This window comes from Ischnura elegans, chromosome X (assembly GCF_921293095.1).
Source record: "Ischnura elegans chromosome X, ioIscEleg1.1, whole genome shotgun sequence".
NCBI lineage: Eukaryota > Metazoa > Arthropoda > Insecta > Odonata > Coenagrionidae > Ischnura > Ischnura elegans.
In genome coordinates, this window is record NC_060259.1 from 36,562,328 (window position 1) to 36,581,277 (window position 18,950).

At 36.5% G+C, this 18,950-nt stretch overlaps 1 protein-coding gene across 2 annotated transcripts in view; it reads left to right on the top strand.

Annotated features, from left to right (window-relative positions):
- Window positions 1–2,023: 2,023 nt before the first annotated feature.
- The window catches only part of LOC124171803 (oxysterol-binding protein-related protein 11-like), a 40,524-nt gene continuing 23,597 nt past the window's right edge, over window positions 2,024–18,950 (top strand). Inside the window, exons 1-5 of one of the 2 annotated variants that reach the window (XM_046551123.1) lie at window positions 2,024–2,400; window positions 2,489–2,621; window positions 3,741–3,950; window positions 6,046–6,235; window positions 9,366–9,609. In XM_046551123.1, coding sequence (XP_046407079.1) covers window positions 2,496–2,621; window positions 3,741–3,950; window positions 6,046–6,235; window positions 9,366–9,609 — 770 coding nt within the window. In that variant the 5' untranslated portion in view covers window positions 2,024–2,400; window positions 2,489–2,495. The remainder of the gene's footprint in view (window positions 2,401–2,488; window positions 2,622–3,740; window positions 3,951–6,045; window positions 6,236–9,365; window positions 9,610–18,950) is intronic. The other variant, XM_046551124.1, reaches the window with a different exon arrangement.

Genomic DNA, 18,950 nt, shown 5'->3' on the forward strand with positions numbered 1-18,950 from the left:
GCCGGTTATTTGTGTGAGTTTAGTCTACAGGACACATTAAGGAATCTTTTATGCGGAAAAAAATTTCCAGCTTCATTTTTGTTAAAGAACTAATAATGTCCTCTGAATTCTGAACTAAATTAAGCCTGAATCTCTCGATCGTTTTTTCCATCCCTCAGAGTGATATGTTACAGCGACCATTCTGAGGGACGGTTATTCCCTTCGTCGTTTTTTCATCGCTTATTATGTCACTTTCCATATTTACGACTGCCATTCAATTAAAAGCCAAGCATGGCGTTACAATCGCTGATATCGGCCGCATTCTGATATGCTATAAGAATAGTAAAGTTTCAGCGACGATAAATGGGACGTGCCGATGGAGGAGCCATCGTGGAAAATTATTTCGTGAAACGGTCATTTTCCCTTCATTATTAGCTATCACTCGAAAGGGAAGGAAAAAATGATCGTGTGATTCAGGCTTTAGTAAAAAAAATAAGAATAGTAAAAGAAAATAGTGGAGTAATTATCTGTTTCTATTGGTTTTCTTACGGAAAAATTGATAAGCAGCTTATCGTAAGCTAAGGAACTCGTGTAAGGCAAGGATAAGATTTTAGGGACGATTAGGTAAAGAATGCCGTCAAATACCCTCATTTTAACATAAGCTTTTTGTGCAGTATGAGCACCAAAGGTGGTAGAACAGCGTATTATGCATCTTACGTTGCTAATAGCTGTGCTCGACATGAATTTAGAGCTTACCAGTGAAATTCAGTGTGTCTTCACAACAGCTGAATAACTGATGACTGAATTTCTTTTAAATATAATTTTTTGACAATTTCCAGCGACTTGCCGGTGAAGATGCAAAGTGTAGACATTATCCCTTGTCATGAGCACTAATGCATCAAATTTAGTTGTAATCTATTTGGGTAGAAATAGTTCACTGCAACCTATCTGAAACACATCTACATTTTCATCCCAATGTTCAAAGCATTTACGGCATCCTTCTCTCTCTTAATGAAAAACTATGTAAAAAAAATATTTTTCATAGGAGGTATACTTGGAAATGAAACGGTAGATGCAGCTGCAAAATAAACCTTTACTTTTATGTAAGGCACCACGACTCTAATGCCCTCTGAGTATTTGTGGGCTACTCAATGCAGAGTGGTTCTCAAGTAGTGAAAGTGTGAGCGGTTAAAAATGCTTAGTAAATAATTTTTCCATAAAAATCTATCTTATCTCTGGTTAGTGCCAACCTGGAGCAATTGCAAAGAGGAGTTTGCCATCACATGGATGAGAAATGGGCACTACGCCTTGATACAGGAAAGGAAATAAGAAATGCCAAAAAAGATCAGTTAGTTGGCTGAAATCACAGAAGTTGTAAGTGGCTCTAAATTCACAGCTTAATATTACAAACTTATTTAGAGTTTTAGGATTAACATTTAATCAGGTTTTAAGTGTAATATTCCATTTACAGAATAGTAACTCTCATATAAATTTCAATCCAGTGACTAAGTAACACTAAAAGGAACCTTTTTCCTCTCATTCAAAATTTTCAATCCTTTGTGAAGGAAAATAAAAATTAGAGTAAAAGCGTGTATTTGGAATATCTTCGAACAAAAAGTCATAATCGCACTCTCGTATATTATATATTATTTATCAGTTATTCTTCATCCGTCGGTCAAGTCACAGCAATGAAGCGTAGATAAATAAGATGATGCATTATTCCCTCGTTCAATGAAATTCAAATATCTCGCTTAAATCCTTAAATCCGTATTGGCTGGTCTGAAAAACAACTGACAAATGAATACTTCCGACGAGGCCACAAGTAACGGTCATTTTCATCATCTCCAGGGATCGCAGAAGGAATCAAAATAGAATTATGGAAGGGAGGGAAATACCATAGGCTTTGCTATTCTCAATTTTTTCTCGTTTTTAGTATTAGAAATGGTTTTTTTAAGCGACTTAAGCGGTGACATTTATCAGGGCATGAACGATTGCTGTAACGTAACTGTACAGAGCAGCACGGAGTATCGCTAGCGGCCGCTAGTAACCTATGGACGTCACGAGAATCGAGAATCATTCGGCGTATCTGGGTTCATGGGGGAGACTTCATCGGGTCGTTTGTTGTTCTATGTTTGTATGTGAATCGTTTTATGAATATTGCAATCATGGGTCAAAGGAAGTTTTGTTTTCTCTTTTCGAGTTTATATCTATTTCGTGTTGTTTGTTGTAAATGTATACATTATGTTTGAGTTAGTTTTATCGTTATATTTTTTCGTGGTCGCAATAAATTATTTCAATCCGATTGGTGTTCGGGACTAGGGAAGTGTCTCAGATAGATTAAGTGTTGTTAACACTTTTACTCATGAAATCCGTCTCTTGAGGAATACTTTTGGTTGTTTATTAGTCGTCGTACTATTGAGTGTAAGTGGATGTAGTTGTTAGTGGTGGAGTAACTGTCATCTGTGTTGTTTTGGTTTTCCACATCAATGATTTCCTAAATTTACTGCAGGTCCAAGATGACATCAGACAAATTAAGGCAGGTCTTCGAAGGCCAGCTCAATAAGTACACAAACGTTATGAAAGGATGGCAGTACAGGTTCTTTATACTAGACCCTGAAACAGGTCTCCTTCAATACTACTTGGTAAGTTGACACGAAGTGTCATTTTTGTATTAATATTTTTAGTGGTGGTGTTCACTGGAATATTCTCTCTCTGCGAATATATGTCTCTGTTTTTGTGAATGTGGCACTCGTTCTCAGTGATCATTGGTTACGTTGCAATAGTAAGTTTCATTGTCTCCATTTCTTTTAAGCCTTATTAGACTATCGTACTTGGAACATAAACCATTGGAATCTCATTTTAAATATAAAATAATGTTCATGGTTGAGTCATCCGTAGCCTTCATCCTTAATTGCAATTATGGGACCGTATGTGATTATTGATAATGAAATTTCCCCTTTTTCTCTTGAAAGAAGTGAACGCTTGTCTTATAGCTGTAAAACTTGCATTTTCGACTCAATTTAGTTTTACTAGTTTTGGTGTGGTATTGTTTAGTATTCTCAAGTGGCGGATTTATTTCATGAGAAGTCCATAATCATTTATTCGAAAGCAAATGCAAATAGTAAAAATTTTCAGTTTCTTATTGAGGAGAGGGTGTGTCTATCAAGCTGTGCACACATTTATCTGAATAAGTTATAATTTAACTTGGTTTAAAATGTCTTTGGTTTCCCATGTTGTCATTTTGCAGCGGTGTTATGGTTAGTCTCTCAAGGAAAATTCTTAATAACCTAATAAATAACGAAAAAACTATATTCATCACTGAGGAATGTGGATATTTAATTTATACTTTCAGTGATGTGAACAATTAGTTATCAGTACCACTCAGAGATATTGGGGTGCATGGGGCAATGTTCTCAAGGGACCTCTTTCCCCAGCCCTGACCTCCACCAAAAATGTCAGTTGGATTATTTGGGGTGGTTCTTTGCTTCCATCCTGAAACTGGGGATTCTCAGGCAAACCCCCCCCTCTCGCACTGCCTCAGCATCCCTTCTAATCATTAGTTTAACATATTTAGGTCTTTATGTCTCATTGAGCATTTATCTTTCCTGTACATCATATTTTATAGTGAATATGATTGAACTTGAGTGTTCAATCATGTAGTATAGCTACTTTCATTGCTGAAATATGCATACTAAAAAGTATATGGACGAAATAATTGTTAGTCTTTTGCTCTTATACTTTCATTGAATTTTTATTAATAGAATGAAACAGAAAATAGGCAAAGGCCTAGAGGAACCGTGCATTTGGCTGGTGCTGTTATCTCACCCAGTGATGAAGACTCAAGTTCTTTTGCTGTTAATTCTGCCACTGGTGAAATGTACAAGTTGAGAGCTACTGATGCACGTGAAAGACAAGAATGGGTGAATCGTCTTCGTGCTGTGGCTGAAATGCATACGTTGGCTATTGCCAGGGTAAGTATGTGTTTATATTTACAATATCATGGACATTTGAATTGACTCCCATTTTCTCTACTTGTCTGTATCCTTGTTGGTTGTACTATTCAGATCAGTTAACGCTTTTCATGAGCATCTGTCATTATTACTGTCTTTCATGTACGACGTTAACTCTCATGGCTACAATTACGAGTTTTCTCTCAAAGGGAAGCAGTTCCTCCGAATATTAATGGAGATCATTGGCCTAAAAGTTTCTCGAGACAAATTAATTGCAAATGCATTTTGCAAAACGCCTCGGATTGTCAGTCACGGATACAGTCATAGACGAAGAGATATTTTCTCAGGATATTTGGTTTCTCCCTGATAGCAATGCCAATTCATCTTCTTATCTCGTGAGAACTTCCAAAGATGGACCGAAAATAATTGAAGAAGAAGAAAATGCGGTGGAGAAGTGCGTGTATTTTGCAAAATGCCTTGGATTGTCTGCTAGCACTTGACAGTAGGAGAGGGGGTTAAGCAGCTACCTGTTTAAAATAAGAAGTTGGATGAAGCCGAGTATCAGATGGGCGTGACGCTGAAATGACGTTTGGTAGATAATAATGTATACATCAGACAGAAATCCATCGTAGCAGTGTAAATGCCAAGACGGCATGAAATCATTTTTGCGCGAGGTGGTGTGTCCCCTTAGGATATTTGAGAGAGATGTTAGTCGAATCCAGGGGCGCAGCTAGGAATTAAGGCTGGGGGGGGGGGGGGGGTTAGGTGCAACTAATACTGAGGTGTGTGGGGGTATTGAATACCCACCAGGATAATCGGTAGGTGCAAGATTAATAACTTGCGGAATTTTAAGATCAATGGTTCAAAATGGTGAGTTTTACGGCTTTGTGAGGGGTATTTTATTAATTTTTACACTATTCTATTAGTAATATCAATCCAATTATGTAAAATGGATTAAACTTAAAAATTTGTCTGAGTTCTGGGGCGTTTTAACACCCAAAACCCCCCCTCGCTGTGCCACTGGTTGAATCAACTATATATGCCCAAATTGTTTCCATTAAATTAAAATATTCCATTAATCAGCTTAATTCCTGTTTTAATCTTTTAAAGGAAATTACATTTATACTCGCCAAAATCCTGAGTTTTACTGCTGCATAGGAAACCTAGTCAAACATTCCCGCATTCATCTTTTTTTTCGTCCATCCCCTTGAAAAACGATGGATCAAGGTTCCACTGTATACCTTTTTATTTATACATTCATCAAGGGAAATAGAAGAAGAAACGTACGTTTAATATGCTTTGCGCAATTCTAGTATTCTAGGTATTCGAATATTCGAGCAATGATGTAATATTCGAGTTCGAGAAATCTGCTATTCGACCAATCTTTAATTATTACTAATGATCCCATATAATGTATTTAATATTAGATCTTTTGGGAGTGGTGAGAATGGAGGCATGTCTCTCTGAAGTTTTTAATTTTTTGTTTACTTGAGAAGCACCTTAATAATCTAAAGGTTCTCCACCGCAGTGGTGCAGCGAGGGGAGGTTTTGGGGGATAAACCTCCCCTCCCAGAGCTCAGAGAAATGAGAAATTTTTAAGTTTAATCCGTTGTGCGTAATTGGATTAATAATTATTATAGAATAGTGTAAGGATTAATTAAATATCCCTCAGAAAGCTGTAAAAATCATAATTTTTAACCATTTACCTTAAAAATGTTCTGTGGGAGTGCCTCCGCACCTCCTGCTTACCCTTGCGGATACTCCATGCCCCCGAACCCCCAGTATTAGTTGCACCTAAAGTGCCCCCTAGCCTTAATTGCTAGCTGTGCTCCTGCTCCACCTGCAATTTCTGACCTGTAGTTATTGATAAAATATTATAACGCAAATTATTTCCCAAGGTGTTACTTCTCAGAAAATGCTAGAAATTTCTGCGAAGTTCAGGGTGTGGTTACGGTCTCTGATTGTGTAGTTGAGGATGTTTGGTGACTGGTTTTCATCCTTATCATGTTATCAGCTTGTTAGCTTGTATTGAAGTTATTTCAAATTGTTTCTAATTTAGTGGGTTTTATTATGTATTCATGCCTATACCAATAATGTTTTTTCTTTTGCATTACAGAGTAATCCTCCGTTGCCACCTCGGGAGTATCATTCTACTCAGCAGAGTCATTCATCAGCTTTACAAGGATCCAGAGTTACGTGCACTCTTGCTGTGTTAGATGCTTTCAGCAAAGTAAGAGAGCAGCTGTTTATTGCTGAGCAGAACAGTTATTCACTGTCCAAAGCTATTGAAAGTCTACCATCTACAGGTATTAGCAGTTATTTTCATGTCTCAATAATTTAGGAAATATTATTGTTTATATTGCCATGTTTTTATTATAGTATTATATTATAGTATTATATAATATTATAGTATTTTGACCATTGATATCTCTTTAGGAGTAATGGCATCACATTATTACTGCAGTACCAGTGCATAATTTCAAGGCAATGAATAACTGCTTTACTCTGTTAATCCAGTCTACAAGACTGGTAGTAAGGAATCTCGGCATCAAGTTAACAAATTTATATATTGCAGGGAAAAAAATCTGGTTATAAAATTGTAGTATTTATTTCCTTCAACTTATATCTTCTAGAATTCAAGCAAGAAATTGTGAGTTGATTTTGGATATATTATTGGAGTTGATTTTGGATATTGCTCCTGTATGCTCTCATCTTTCAATTGTCTTAGGTTTTATTACTCCTTCCTGTTGTTCTTTTACTTTAACTCCCTTTTTATCAAAAACTTGTTTTGGTTGTTGTCTCTATGGTAGCCTGGATAGGTCTTACTGTCATTCTGTTCATTTAAGTTTTGAATGTCCTTCTCAGCATTGCCTTGTCACTCTGGAATCTGTAATGCAGAGGTTATTTCTTTGAGAGAATCCTGAAAATTCCCTTTTCAAATCTGTGGTCCTGATTCTCTGGCTGCATTTTTCTATCTTCGATCTCTTTCGACTGCATTCATGTCAACCATGGCAATAAAACATATGACTTCAATACTAACTCCATCCATAGCATGGGTATTATTGAATGATGAAAAAAATGTTCTACTATTTATTTGCTTGGATTAAGTTCTGGCCCTCACTCTTGGCTACACGCATGACTATTGTTTCCATCCAATGAGGCAATGTCAAAGTTGGAGACTTCACGAATTTCAAATTTCATTCTTTTCATAATTTATTTAAATGAGTTTTTTCAGCTAACCCTTCCATTCCCATTGATTGCCATGGGAAAAAAATTCTTCTGCACTGGGTACTGAACCAGAGAAGTTTGGATTTCTATGTGTAAATGTTAATTTCACAACCATTCACGTGGTAGGACTGAAATATGAGCCGCATCTTCCATGACCCATTTCTATGTTGGTCAGCTGATGAAATCTCCTTTCAATTCATTAAGGCTTATTTTAATAATTTTGAATTCAATTTACTGAGGACAATTTAGGGCACCTTCTCTATCAGGAATTTTATATTTACATTGGAGTTTTTGGTCGGCTTGAAGGAAACCTTGTTTTCTTTGTGGTTCAATTCTCCACTTTGTTCATTCTCATTTTGAATTAATAAAGCTCTTTCGGATATTAGTAGGGACATGCAAAAGTTGCCAATGCGATAGCGTGAATTCTGGGATGTTACCGTGAATATGCTAATTTAGTGTTAATGGTGATTTTCATCAATTCAAGCACGATTTTCACTAATTCAAAGGTGATTTTCATCATTTTTTTCAAATTTCAATTAAACTCATTCCAAAATAATATGCACAAGAGAGTTTTTGAAAACTGCCTTTCTTGCTGAAAGATGACACCAAGGCCGCTTTCTGATGAAGCCAGAGAGTTGTCTCGTCTGGAAGTGACCTGAATTTTATGGCGCCGTGCCATGAATGGCAGATGGGGATAAGTCGATACATCTGAAAGCGGCCTCAATGTAGCACTGCATGTATATCACGCCGTAGACAGCGTGCCGAACCGGATTGAAATGGGCACCGTGATGACCGTCACTGTGGCGCCGTTGAAATGGGTGCCGTGGTGACCGGCGCCGTGCTGTTAATGGCATGATTCAACTAGTTTTAAGACATCCATAAAGTGCAATGGTTATTTGAAAGTACGGCGCGGTGCCGTTGATGGCATTCGGATTAAAGCCAACTCGTCTAGAAAGCGGTGGTGCCCTGTCTACGTCATGAAATACACACAGTGCTACATTGAGGCCGCTTTCAGACAAAACTACTTTTTGCCGGCTGCCGTTCCCAGCTCAGCACCGTGAAATTCAGGCTGCTTTCAACAAGACGACTCTGAATTTCACGGCACTGTGCCATGAACGGCGGCCCGTAGAAAGTCGTCTAGTCTGAAAGCAGCCTAATCATGAAGGGAGTGCTGAATGGAGGGGTATAGCGGATCTTGGGAAATGCAGCAATGTTACTATCCCACGGCACTCAGCTTCTCCCTATGGTAGTTCATTAGCTACAAATAACACATTGTAAACAATTCGTCTCATTTTCGTCAAACGATTGATGTGGGAAAATTATACAACGGGACCGAGACCTTCAAACGATCAATGCGGGAACGACAGATCGGGGTTCCACTGTATAAAAAGGGAGTATTAGGTCCTAACTCAATGTAAATTATTGGTTAAATTATCCCTGGTAATTAGCATCCAAAATTTAGGGATAGGTGTGCCACTGAAAGCATGACACTCAATCAACATTAATTATTTTCTGATATATTTATCATTAATTATTTTTCAGATAATATAACACTGATTTCAGGGCAAAATAACAACTCTTTTCTAAAAAAATATCACCTTTTTGGGTATAAAATGACCCCACCTTTTTAATGTCCCTAGATATTAGTGTGGGTTATCTCGTGGGATGCTAATGACTGTTTTGTGGGGGATATTTTAATGTGATTTAAGATTGGTTGGCCAAGGGTCACCTATCATCTCTCGCCAATTCTCCACCCAACCATACATGTTGCCGGTGAAATCAAGGATGTAAACTTGATGAACTTTATATTAACAAAATAGAAGTATCCACCACGAATCTTGTAATGATCATTTTACTTGAAGACCATTTTCCCATCCCATTTTCTTGAAAACTAATTTAAAATTTTAAATTAATGCCCATTCGAGTCTAGCATTTAATTAAGCACTGCATTATGACATTCAGTGGAGAAAAAAGTCATACTTTTTTATGAAAACCAATATGAAAAAATTGAGTGAGTGCCTAGATTCTTCAAAAAATGATTTGTTTTTGGCCATATTGAGAAGAGCCTAATGTAGAATGTGACTCCATTATAAATGTTGTAAAGCAGGTTTGACTGTGTGACAAATAAACACATTTTCCCTCATTCAACGAAAAATGTAGTGCATATCTTCAATACTAACTTAAATTTTAATTATCCTTTTGTCACAGCATCCTGCTCTATTTCATTGGATATTTTCTTGTATCCAGGAAGCAGTACAAGCACAGATCATGACCTTCTCATCTTAAAAGCCACCTCAGCTGCTACTCTCACTTGCTTGAGTCGCTGCCTAGCTATTCTTCAGCAGCAGCAGTTGGCACCCATCACCTCCCACTCTGGAAATGTTCCACTGTCACTTCGAAGTGTTCCTTCAATGGCTGTAAAAAAAGCTACTCAGAGCACAGTTGGTAAAATGTAAGGTTTTACTCAGTCTCTGTAAGTTATTGGACCTTCTCTTTGGAAGATCCCCGTCTGTAACTGGTATTGTTAGCCATTTTCTAGGCTTATAGTGTCTTTAACATATCAAATTTATCACAGTTCATGAGTGGAAAAGCATGTCAGTATTTTAGATGAGAAATCTTTGTATCTTTTTAAGCATTGACTTGCCACTTTTTATCATATTTCATTGGGTTCAATCAAATATGAAAATGTTGGTTGGTGTAGTTTCATTTCAGGATGGGTGGAGTACAATAAGAAATAAGCACTTGTGTAATAATATGGGTGATTGGCTTCTAACCTGCCGTTAGCTTTTTAGCTAACTCAACTAATGATTTGGTAGATTATAGGGATGTGTGAGTAGCACTTTTTGATCTCGAGTCGAGTTGAAAACTACTCGCGAGTATCAAGTCGAGTCGAGTATGATAATTTCTAGACCAGGCGATACAATAATGCATGCTCCAATGTATTCTCATTTTTCCAATCCTACTATGAATTTTCTATTCTAAATGCTTAGTTTGATGAAAAAGGAAAAGATAATGAGGAAAGTTAATGGTATTTGTGAAGGAATTAGGAGATAAATGAAACATTAATGTGTCTTAAACAGTACCATAGGCACAGTTGAAATGAATTTACATCTAAGAATATGTCAAAAATTTAAGTAATATATTAAACTAAACTGCCAGGAAGGCCCCTGAGTAAAAGTATTTTTACAATTGCAATAAATATTGCATGCATAAATGAATCATGTAATATTTAATCCTTTCAAATTCTCATGCAGAAAAACCAATTGTTCTACATGCTCAGGCAGCAGGTTTTGATGCCTCCACGTTAAAGCATTACTGCGGCACAAAATTGTCTTCTGCTACACACTTGTGTGGCTGAACAAGTACTTTCTCAACAAAATTGCAAGATTCGGGAACCTTGGGAATTCTTATTAAAAATAAATGCACGATTTTTATGCATCTTTAATCTTCATAGAATTTAAGTGGACAAAGCAATCGAACTATAGAACTTAGCTTTAGCTTTGTGGACCAAACATTTTTCTCTTTATTTCTGACTTCATTTAATCAACCTCATCAACTCTTGTTTTGTAAGTTCAAGGAGAAAACTAAATGCAACAAAGTAAATAAACTAAAATTAACCTCTAAGTATGTAGTAATTTAACAGGCTAAAAGAAGGCACCACTTGCGGCGTCTAACACTGGGAAAAACCGACATTGTCCGCTAAAACCTTTTAAGTTTTCTTTCTTTTTCTTTTTTTTTAAGTTTTCTTTGAATTATTCTTTATTTCATAAAATCTTAACACTTTTTTAACGTATTCTTTTGGCGTTTGAGTGAAGAAGATTGGGTAGGGTATAAAAGTATCGCATAAGTAACGGCAGTCCACTCCGAATATGCCGCCGGGTCGGAAGACGATCGGCCGCTTTGGCTGACGAAAAGGTATTCGGCACCCACATTGACTACTATAGTGTATACAACAAGTTGAAAATCCCAGGTCAAGGCATTAGAATGACTTATTGACTTCAAAAACGATATTAATACATGAGTTTCATGATAGCGCTTCCTGTCAGCAGATTGCTTTACCTATTGGCCTGGACAACTATATAACCGAAAGTACTCGACTCGACTCAATATTTGTAATGCTACTTGAAACACAAAACTCGACTCGATTTTTAAGTCAAGTACCAACTACTCGACTCGACTCGGATTTTCGAGTACTCACACATCCCTACTAGATTATGGTATGTAGTGAATAGCTACTTAGGATTTGGAGAAACCTTACTCTTAAGCCTTCGGAAAATTTATTCTGTATTATAGATTTCATTTTCTTAATAGGTTTAAGTTTATTGTAATCCATGTGAAGATTTATCTATGCCTTTGCTTTTTCAAGTCCAAATTTTCCCTTTAATTACAGTCAAACCTCTGTCAAAAATTCGTAGTAATAAGGAAAATTTGTTATGTAGAGGTGTTTGTTATGGATGAAGGTTTCTGGAGAGTGGTTCAAGAGGCATTGCTTATTTCTCGGAATTTCCTCTGCAATGACAGTTACCTATTTCATTTAGGTATTCAAAGCATGGATCAGTGTGATAGATATCTTGAGAATTAAGGATTTCCTCAGATGTCTTTGATGCATACAGGTTTGCCAGCTCTTTTAAAATAAAAATTTTATTTGCCAATGAGTAATGAATATTTAGGAATTCACTTGGCAGATGTTATTTCTCAAAACATTATGATTGATTTTACTTGAACCAAGATTGCTAATTCTGATCACTGAAGTTGTATTTCAGTGGAAGCTCTATCTAGCTAGGCCGAGGGCCCAGCAAAGTGGCTTCTAAAGCCATTTCGTCTGTCGTGAGTCATCCAGCTCTACACAACTTCTCACTTGCCCCAAGTATACTGTTAGCCCCTCGGTGTAACCATGCTTAAAAACTGGTTTAGAGTCTGCCTTGGCTTGCTACAGTGCAGTGAACTTAAAAAAAACTTGTTACCTAACTTAGAGGGCTTTGTATCTCTGCGTTGCATCTCCAGTGACTTGCCATTTTGATGTGAGGAGGCTAAGTCCTAAGTGAATGTAGAAAATGTAATATTTTTACAGTTATCCTTGCTTAGCACTAAGGATTTTTACCTTAAAAGTGTTGTGTTTAGCAAACTTAGTGTTAAGTGAGAGCTATATTGCAGGTAGTATACTTATCAAGTTTTCCCTCATTGGCTGACTTTTCTGTGGCAGTTTTGACCTCGCTTAAGGCTGCTTGTATCACATGATCCAATATTCATCTCTTTTGAGGTTAGCTCATTGTCATCATCGATCCCGAATCGAATAGTAGGGCCCTCTTCGCTTCTATAGCGTTGGGGTGTTTTTCCCTCATCCCGTCCCTTTCCCTTCCCAGAGGCATCGACGGGCTCCTATCGCGGCGGCGCCTCTTTCCTTTTTCCTTCCTCTCCAGCCTTTCCCCAGGTGATCGGGCATATAAGCCACTGGCTTGGTTCCCGGCCCCAGTGTGTTGTATCCTTCGAAGGGTTCACCTAGAACCCTCAAACTCTTTGTATTCATAGATCCTCAATTTTCACCCATAGTATATAAACTGGTAAAGGGCCAGCTGCTGATGAATTTTTATGCCACTGTAGCAGAATAGGGTGGTTTCCTATTATTTTTTATTGCCTAAATCGAAAGATTATTACTCCTGGAGTACGTATTTCACGCTTTTAGATTTTTAAATGACGATATCTATTTTCGCGATTAAATGAAAAGTGAAAATTTTCAAGCTTGCGAAAACGCAACGGCTAAGTATGAATGATTGGAAAACCCCGTGTGACGTCGTTGTGGTTCCCGCTGCCGCAAGTGAGGTACAATAAATACTATGCTGCCAAGGTTTTATTTTAAAATATCACTTAAGGTACAAATGAAAAGTTTCTCTTTTACTTTATGTTGCAATAAAATTGGTTGCTTCATTTGGAGAATTGAGCTCCTCAAGCATGGATTTCATGATTTATTTACCGACATAATGTTCAAATGTCTAGACCAAACAAAATTATTCATTTGCCAGACTCTTAATGACTGCTCAAGGGAACTGGAAAATAATATGAGATGAGGTGTAAGTGAGCTATTGATCGCTTTTTACTAGTAATCATTACTTTTACTAAAATGTAATCTAATCATTGCTTTCTGAAAATTATTTACTCGCTCTTTATTACTCATACTGAGCTTATGCGCTATCCTCTTATGCATTGAGAGAACAGTTATATTTATTTAACATAAGTTTCCTATGACTCCACTAGGAAATAATAGGAAAAAATGCATATTTTATTTGTTAATACTTATTGAAGAGTGTTAAAAGTTTTGCCTTAAAATCACCATCAGTTATCATTTATGAAACTCCCTGGATATTTTCAAAAGGTTTTGTGAAAAGTAACTCTAATCGTCCTCTAAACTGGATTCATTTTAAATTTCTAATCAACCATAGGAGATATGCTTCACTCAAGCATCAGGTTCTTATCTTCTATGTTATCAGCCATCTGCTAGGTTTTTGGGGAGAGTGCCCTGCATTTGTTGTGTGATTTGCTGCCTTTAATGATCTGCGTCACCTCTGACAACAATTCCCTTCAATTTGCTGGACTAGAGAAGCACAATAGAGGCATTGGGTATCAATTTTCTTGGACCATCTTTACATGCAGAATATTTTCTTGAATTTTTGGAACCATAGTACATCTATATACTATCCCGCAAGCCGCCTAAAAGGCGTGTGGCATGGTGTGTTAGGACAGCTGCCTTTAGACATAAATAGGAAATGTTCTAAGAAAATTACAATTAGCATTTATTAAAATCCTTTACAGTTTTGGAGAAAAATGAATTCCTATATCTATCTGTTCAGCTAAATATCTCTAAATTTATCACTTCTATGATACCTGTATAAATATAGTGGAGCTCTAATATTATGTTCTCCATGTTGCTCTTAAAGATATCTATTTTCAATTTTTCAAGCAGTTTAAGTCTAGCGTGCAGCCTCTGTGTCTCCAGTGGCTTTCATCCTAATTCTCTTAACATCTGGATAACGCTATCTGTATGCCCTTAGCAGTTTTTGATGAACCACACAGCCTTTCTTTGTATTTCATTCAGTTCACAGATTAAGTATTTCTGCATCAGATTCCATATGCTTGCTGCATATTCCAGGTGCAGTCGGACTAATACGAAATATGTACCACCTTTCTTTTACTCTCTCATCCGAGTACGCTTGACAAATCCTAATTTTTTCTGGGCTATGCCGCAGATATTCCTTACATGTGTTCTGCGCAAGAGGTTCTAGGTAATCATAACTCCCAGGTTCTTCCTTTCATCTGTTGCCTTTATGTTAACACTATCCAAAGCATAGGTATGGGTATAGCTGTAAGAACTCTGCAAAAAAATACATTGCATAAATAATAAAGCATCCACAATTAAGCAGAATGCAAGTTCAATATTGAATTTCATCAATGTTATGGTTACACATGGGAAGTTTGGTAGCCTCATGGGTAGAGTTGTGGCTGTGAATCGATGCCTCTAGGTTCACATCCTGGGAGAAGCCTTAGGATTCCCGTAAAAAAATTCCTGTGTTCAAGGTGGTTCAGTAAATGCCTTGAATGTGTGGTGTTCATATGCCTTAGTCTAGGACGATCTCTACCTTCATCTATCCAATCTCAACCAACCTTCGAGTGGAAGACTGATTAATTGAGTGATACATAAATACATGCAATATTTTCTGGCATACTAATCAGCATCTAGCAGTGATAGTGTGAAATTTTTAATGCAAAATGACAATACATGTGGCAGGATGAGGAAGGAACTATGATATGCTTTAGCTTAAAATAAATTATTAGGTGATTAAATGCTTTTTGGCATTTTGTGAATCCAAAAGACAAGGATTTGGCCATCACTACGGGTGGAAAATTTAGCCGCCATGGCCTCCCTTGAACTTCTTATTTTGCTAGCTACATGAGCTGTCCTAGCTAAAAAAGGCTTCCACTGCAGAAATTTCAAAGTGATTTCAGTGGGTTAGCAATACTGTGGAAGAATGAACTTTTCACTTGTGATTTCATGACATCACATGTGTGTATAATATTATCATTAATTTGCCTCTCAATATCCCAGCAGTTGCGAGCGGAACTTAACTGTAATGAGCAATCTGTCTGTCAAAAATATTGTTGAGTAGAAGAACAGTCACTTTTTATCCACTCTTCATCTTGATTTGAATATAAAAGCATATTCTTGAGGCCATTCAGGGGTCATCAATGTCCTTTATTTTACTCTACTGCATGCCATTCTATTTTGCAAACTTTGCACAAGCATTTTTTCAGGACGCACTCTGTGCTCAACTGTGCATTCCCTGGAATTCACATGGCATCTTAGTGGGTAGATTGCTTGGCTGCTGATTAGATGGTTTTGGGTTCAAATCCTAAGTGAAGCCTTCGGAAAACTACACAGAAATCCTCAAAGTGTGAGGAGGCCCTGGGTAAGCCCTGGCCCCCCTACCCTGATTGTGTAAAATTCATACACCTTTGGCTGGTCTGGAAAAAACGGGTAAACTCTACCCTCCTCACCTATCCAAACCAACATTTGGGTTTAAGCATTGAGTGAGTGAGTTAGACTGGATTGGTTGACATTAAGTGAAAAGTCAGTTTGAAATCGGTAGAAGTAATGTCTTTTCTGCTACCAATGTCAGATCTGCTTATCTGACCTATTGCTCAGACTAAAAGTATGACTGTTAATTCCATAATATGCTATGTTAAGCATGTGGTGCATCCTGAAAAATTACCGGTGTAACTTTTGAGCTATTTGCATTTTTACACTGCAGACAGCTCAGTGCCACATCAAATAGAAATAGGCTTGTGGAAGACCACGGTGAGGGTTGATGTATCTTAAGGGGTCCATAGTATCCCGGTGTAATTTCAAATGATGGTGCTATAGATGGTTTGCTGAATAAGCTTAAATGCTGCTGTACAGAAGACCCTCTCTTAATGATCATGTTATTCCATTCTGAAGGACCAGTTGTAAAGTGAATTCCATTGCATGTTAAATCAGCATTATTTTTGGTCGAGCAATCAGTTTAAAAGAGTAACAGCCCACGTAAATGTTACTACGTCATACAATTTGTTTCCTAACAACTAAGGTGTAGAATTAGGCAATTTATTGATAGCATTATGGGAGTAGAAACATAATCAAAGAAATTTGAAATTTTTAAAAGCACAAGCTAAATTTGCTCAGGTTGAAAGGTGAACCCATCATAAAGCAGGGTTGTACTGTCTTTACTATTTATTTTGTTATTGAGGTGAGAAATCTTTTGATTGGTTGAAAAAGGGCTAAAACTTTATTTCTTCATTCAGGAGTTTTCATGGAAAAGAGGTTTGCTGTATAGAGAGAGAAAGGTCATATAATGAACAGATGGAGGACAATTTGGACCTATGTTGTTTTATTGTTTAAGTTAGTCACTCCGAAATTTGTCTTAAGAGGTTTGACTGTATAGAAAACAGAGTTAATTGCACACCAAATGCAAGGAAGTTCGATTTTCATCCTTTTGCAAATCTGATAGAAAGATATAAATTTGAGTGGCACAGTTGCTGAACTACTTATAGAAGGTGCAATTTTTCAGTGCAGATGATCAAGTAGGGTTTTGATCACCTAGATAATAAAATGCAATTGTTATGAATTTAGTCACTTGGGTTTGTCATTTTACATTACTGGTTGCTAATTTGGCTGCCATCTGGTACAAAAATGTATAATTTGTCGTTATCTTAGTTACTAATTAGGAACTAATCCCTTAGGGGATTTCTGGCTCATGAGAAACTGCAGTATGATGTGTCCAATTGTGAACAAAGTTGGCATGTGATGAAAATTGGTTCATTAATTGGTTGTTAGAGACAAACTGAATAAGGTAGATATAATAATTCCTTTTAATGACAGTTGTCTTAGATGACTGTAATTATTATTTCTAAGGGTTTTAGAGTAGTAATTTCATTGAAAGTACCCACAATTGCTGATTACTGTTGCCCATGTTAATTTTTACGTATATGTATAATCAACGCAAATTGGCTGTGATCAATATCTTCTATATTGGAGAACCTGCGTAATGGCTTTAAACTCTTACTTCTTCCATTCATGAATGGCCTACCAGGAGGCTTGCTTTATCTGTCAGCAATTTAATCTGTGACACTTTCTACAGTATTTGAGTCGCTTCAAATTTTTAAATTGAAGGACAGCCATTATATGGGTAGACCCATGAGCTTTTTTGGCCTTAACTTTTCCCTGGTCCTCCACTTCCATCTCTACCTCTTTAGAATATACCGCATAAATTTTTATTAACTATAAGTTGATAGAGTGGAACTGTTTGAACCTATGAAAATTAGTTTAAGATTGGGCCATTTTTATTTGATTTATTTTTTCCCCTTTTTATTTCTCCCATAATTATTTCTTATTCCAGTGTTTATGGAATTGAATCACAGAATAATGAATATACAGGTAAGCACTCTGCCAACCTTGTAAAAATGATATAGCGTGGTGGTTCTGTAAGGAATGGTTTACCACTTCATGTTTTTAAGACTGCAAAATGAAAGAGAAATTCTTTGCATTGGGTAAAATTCCTGGAAGATCTTGCGAAATGCAAATAAGTCGTGTTGTACAAAGATTTATGTAAAGTTTCCAGCTGCTGAAATGGTTTTTAATTGTGCTCTCTTGTTGTTTTGAGTGGCCTGTTCTTTTGTTGTATTTGAAAATACTGGAAATAATTTTTAGCTTTTATTTTTAATTTTTATCTTGTGATGGATGTCATGTTTTCATCTAGTTCATAACATAAGATCTATATCATCCTCATTTTATGACTGTTAAATAATAATTATAGTTCTTATGTAATTTTGGGCAGCAATCAGACTTGTACCTATGAGACTGTCTTTTAAATATTTTTTCACCATACAGCCTTTAGTTTTCATGCTCTCTTACTCACTCCACTCTGAGGATTTGCCTTCCAGAACAATGTGATATGTATATCTTACTTCAAGGCTGATAATTATTGTTTTAGAAAGTTTTTCATGTCATTTGTTGTAAAAATATTTTGTGTGATCAAAAGTTATTGAGGTTCATCACCTGCTATGACTTCTTTTAAAGACTTTTAAAGTCCAGAACTAACTTCAACAATCCTCCTCATCCTCTACTATCTGAAAATATCTTTCTTTTAAGTGTTGCCTCACTTAATTAAACCAACCAGCAGTCTCAGGAATCACATTATGTTCATTATTATATATTGTATTGCTAACTCATGTTAGTAAGTTGCCATGAATGGCCTAAACAATGCTTCAGTTACCAATTAATCAGTTTAGTACAAGATTTCATGAAATTTTATGAAGCTCAGGATCCCATTTCAATTTTTATGTCTCTGTAATTGTTCTGTGATTTAAATAATAACATTTTATATCCAGTCTTTTATCAAGAGCACTTTTTGTGCACTAAAAAAGTGTGTCAGAATGTTTTTGCCCAACACTATTAATGTATTAAAGTTTGCTTTTTATACACCATGTATGTAAAACTAGGTCTATTATAAATAGTATTCTTCATGGAATCTCACGTAGTGATGATAATTGAAACACTAATACTGAGTTTAATCTCATGAGTACATATCATGCTTATTAATTTGTAGCTATCATTGAATTATTTCTTTGTACTCTTTGTAATTATTGCACAGAATATGAGTCATCAAACTTTGTCAGTGTGCAGTCAGGGATGTTATTTATTGTCGTATGAACCAAGAAGGATCTGAGTGAGCAGGGGTTCCATTTAGTTGATTGGTATTAAAAACC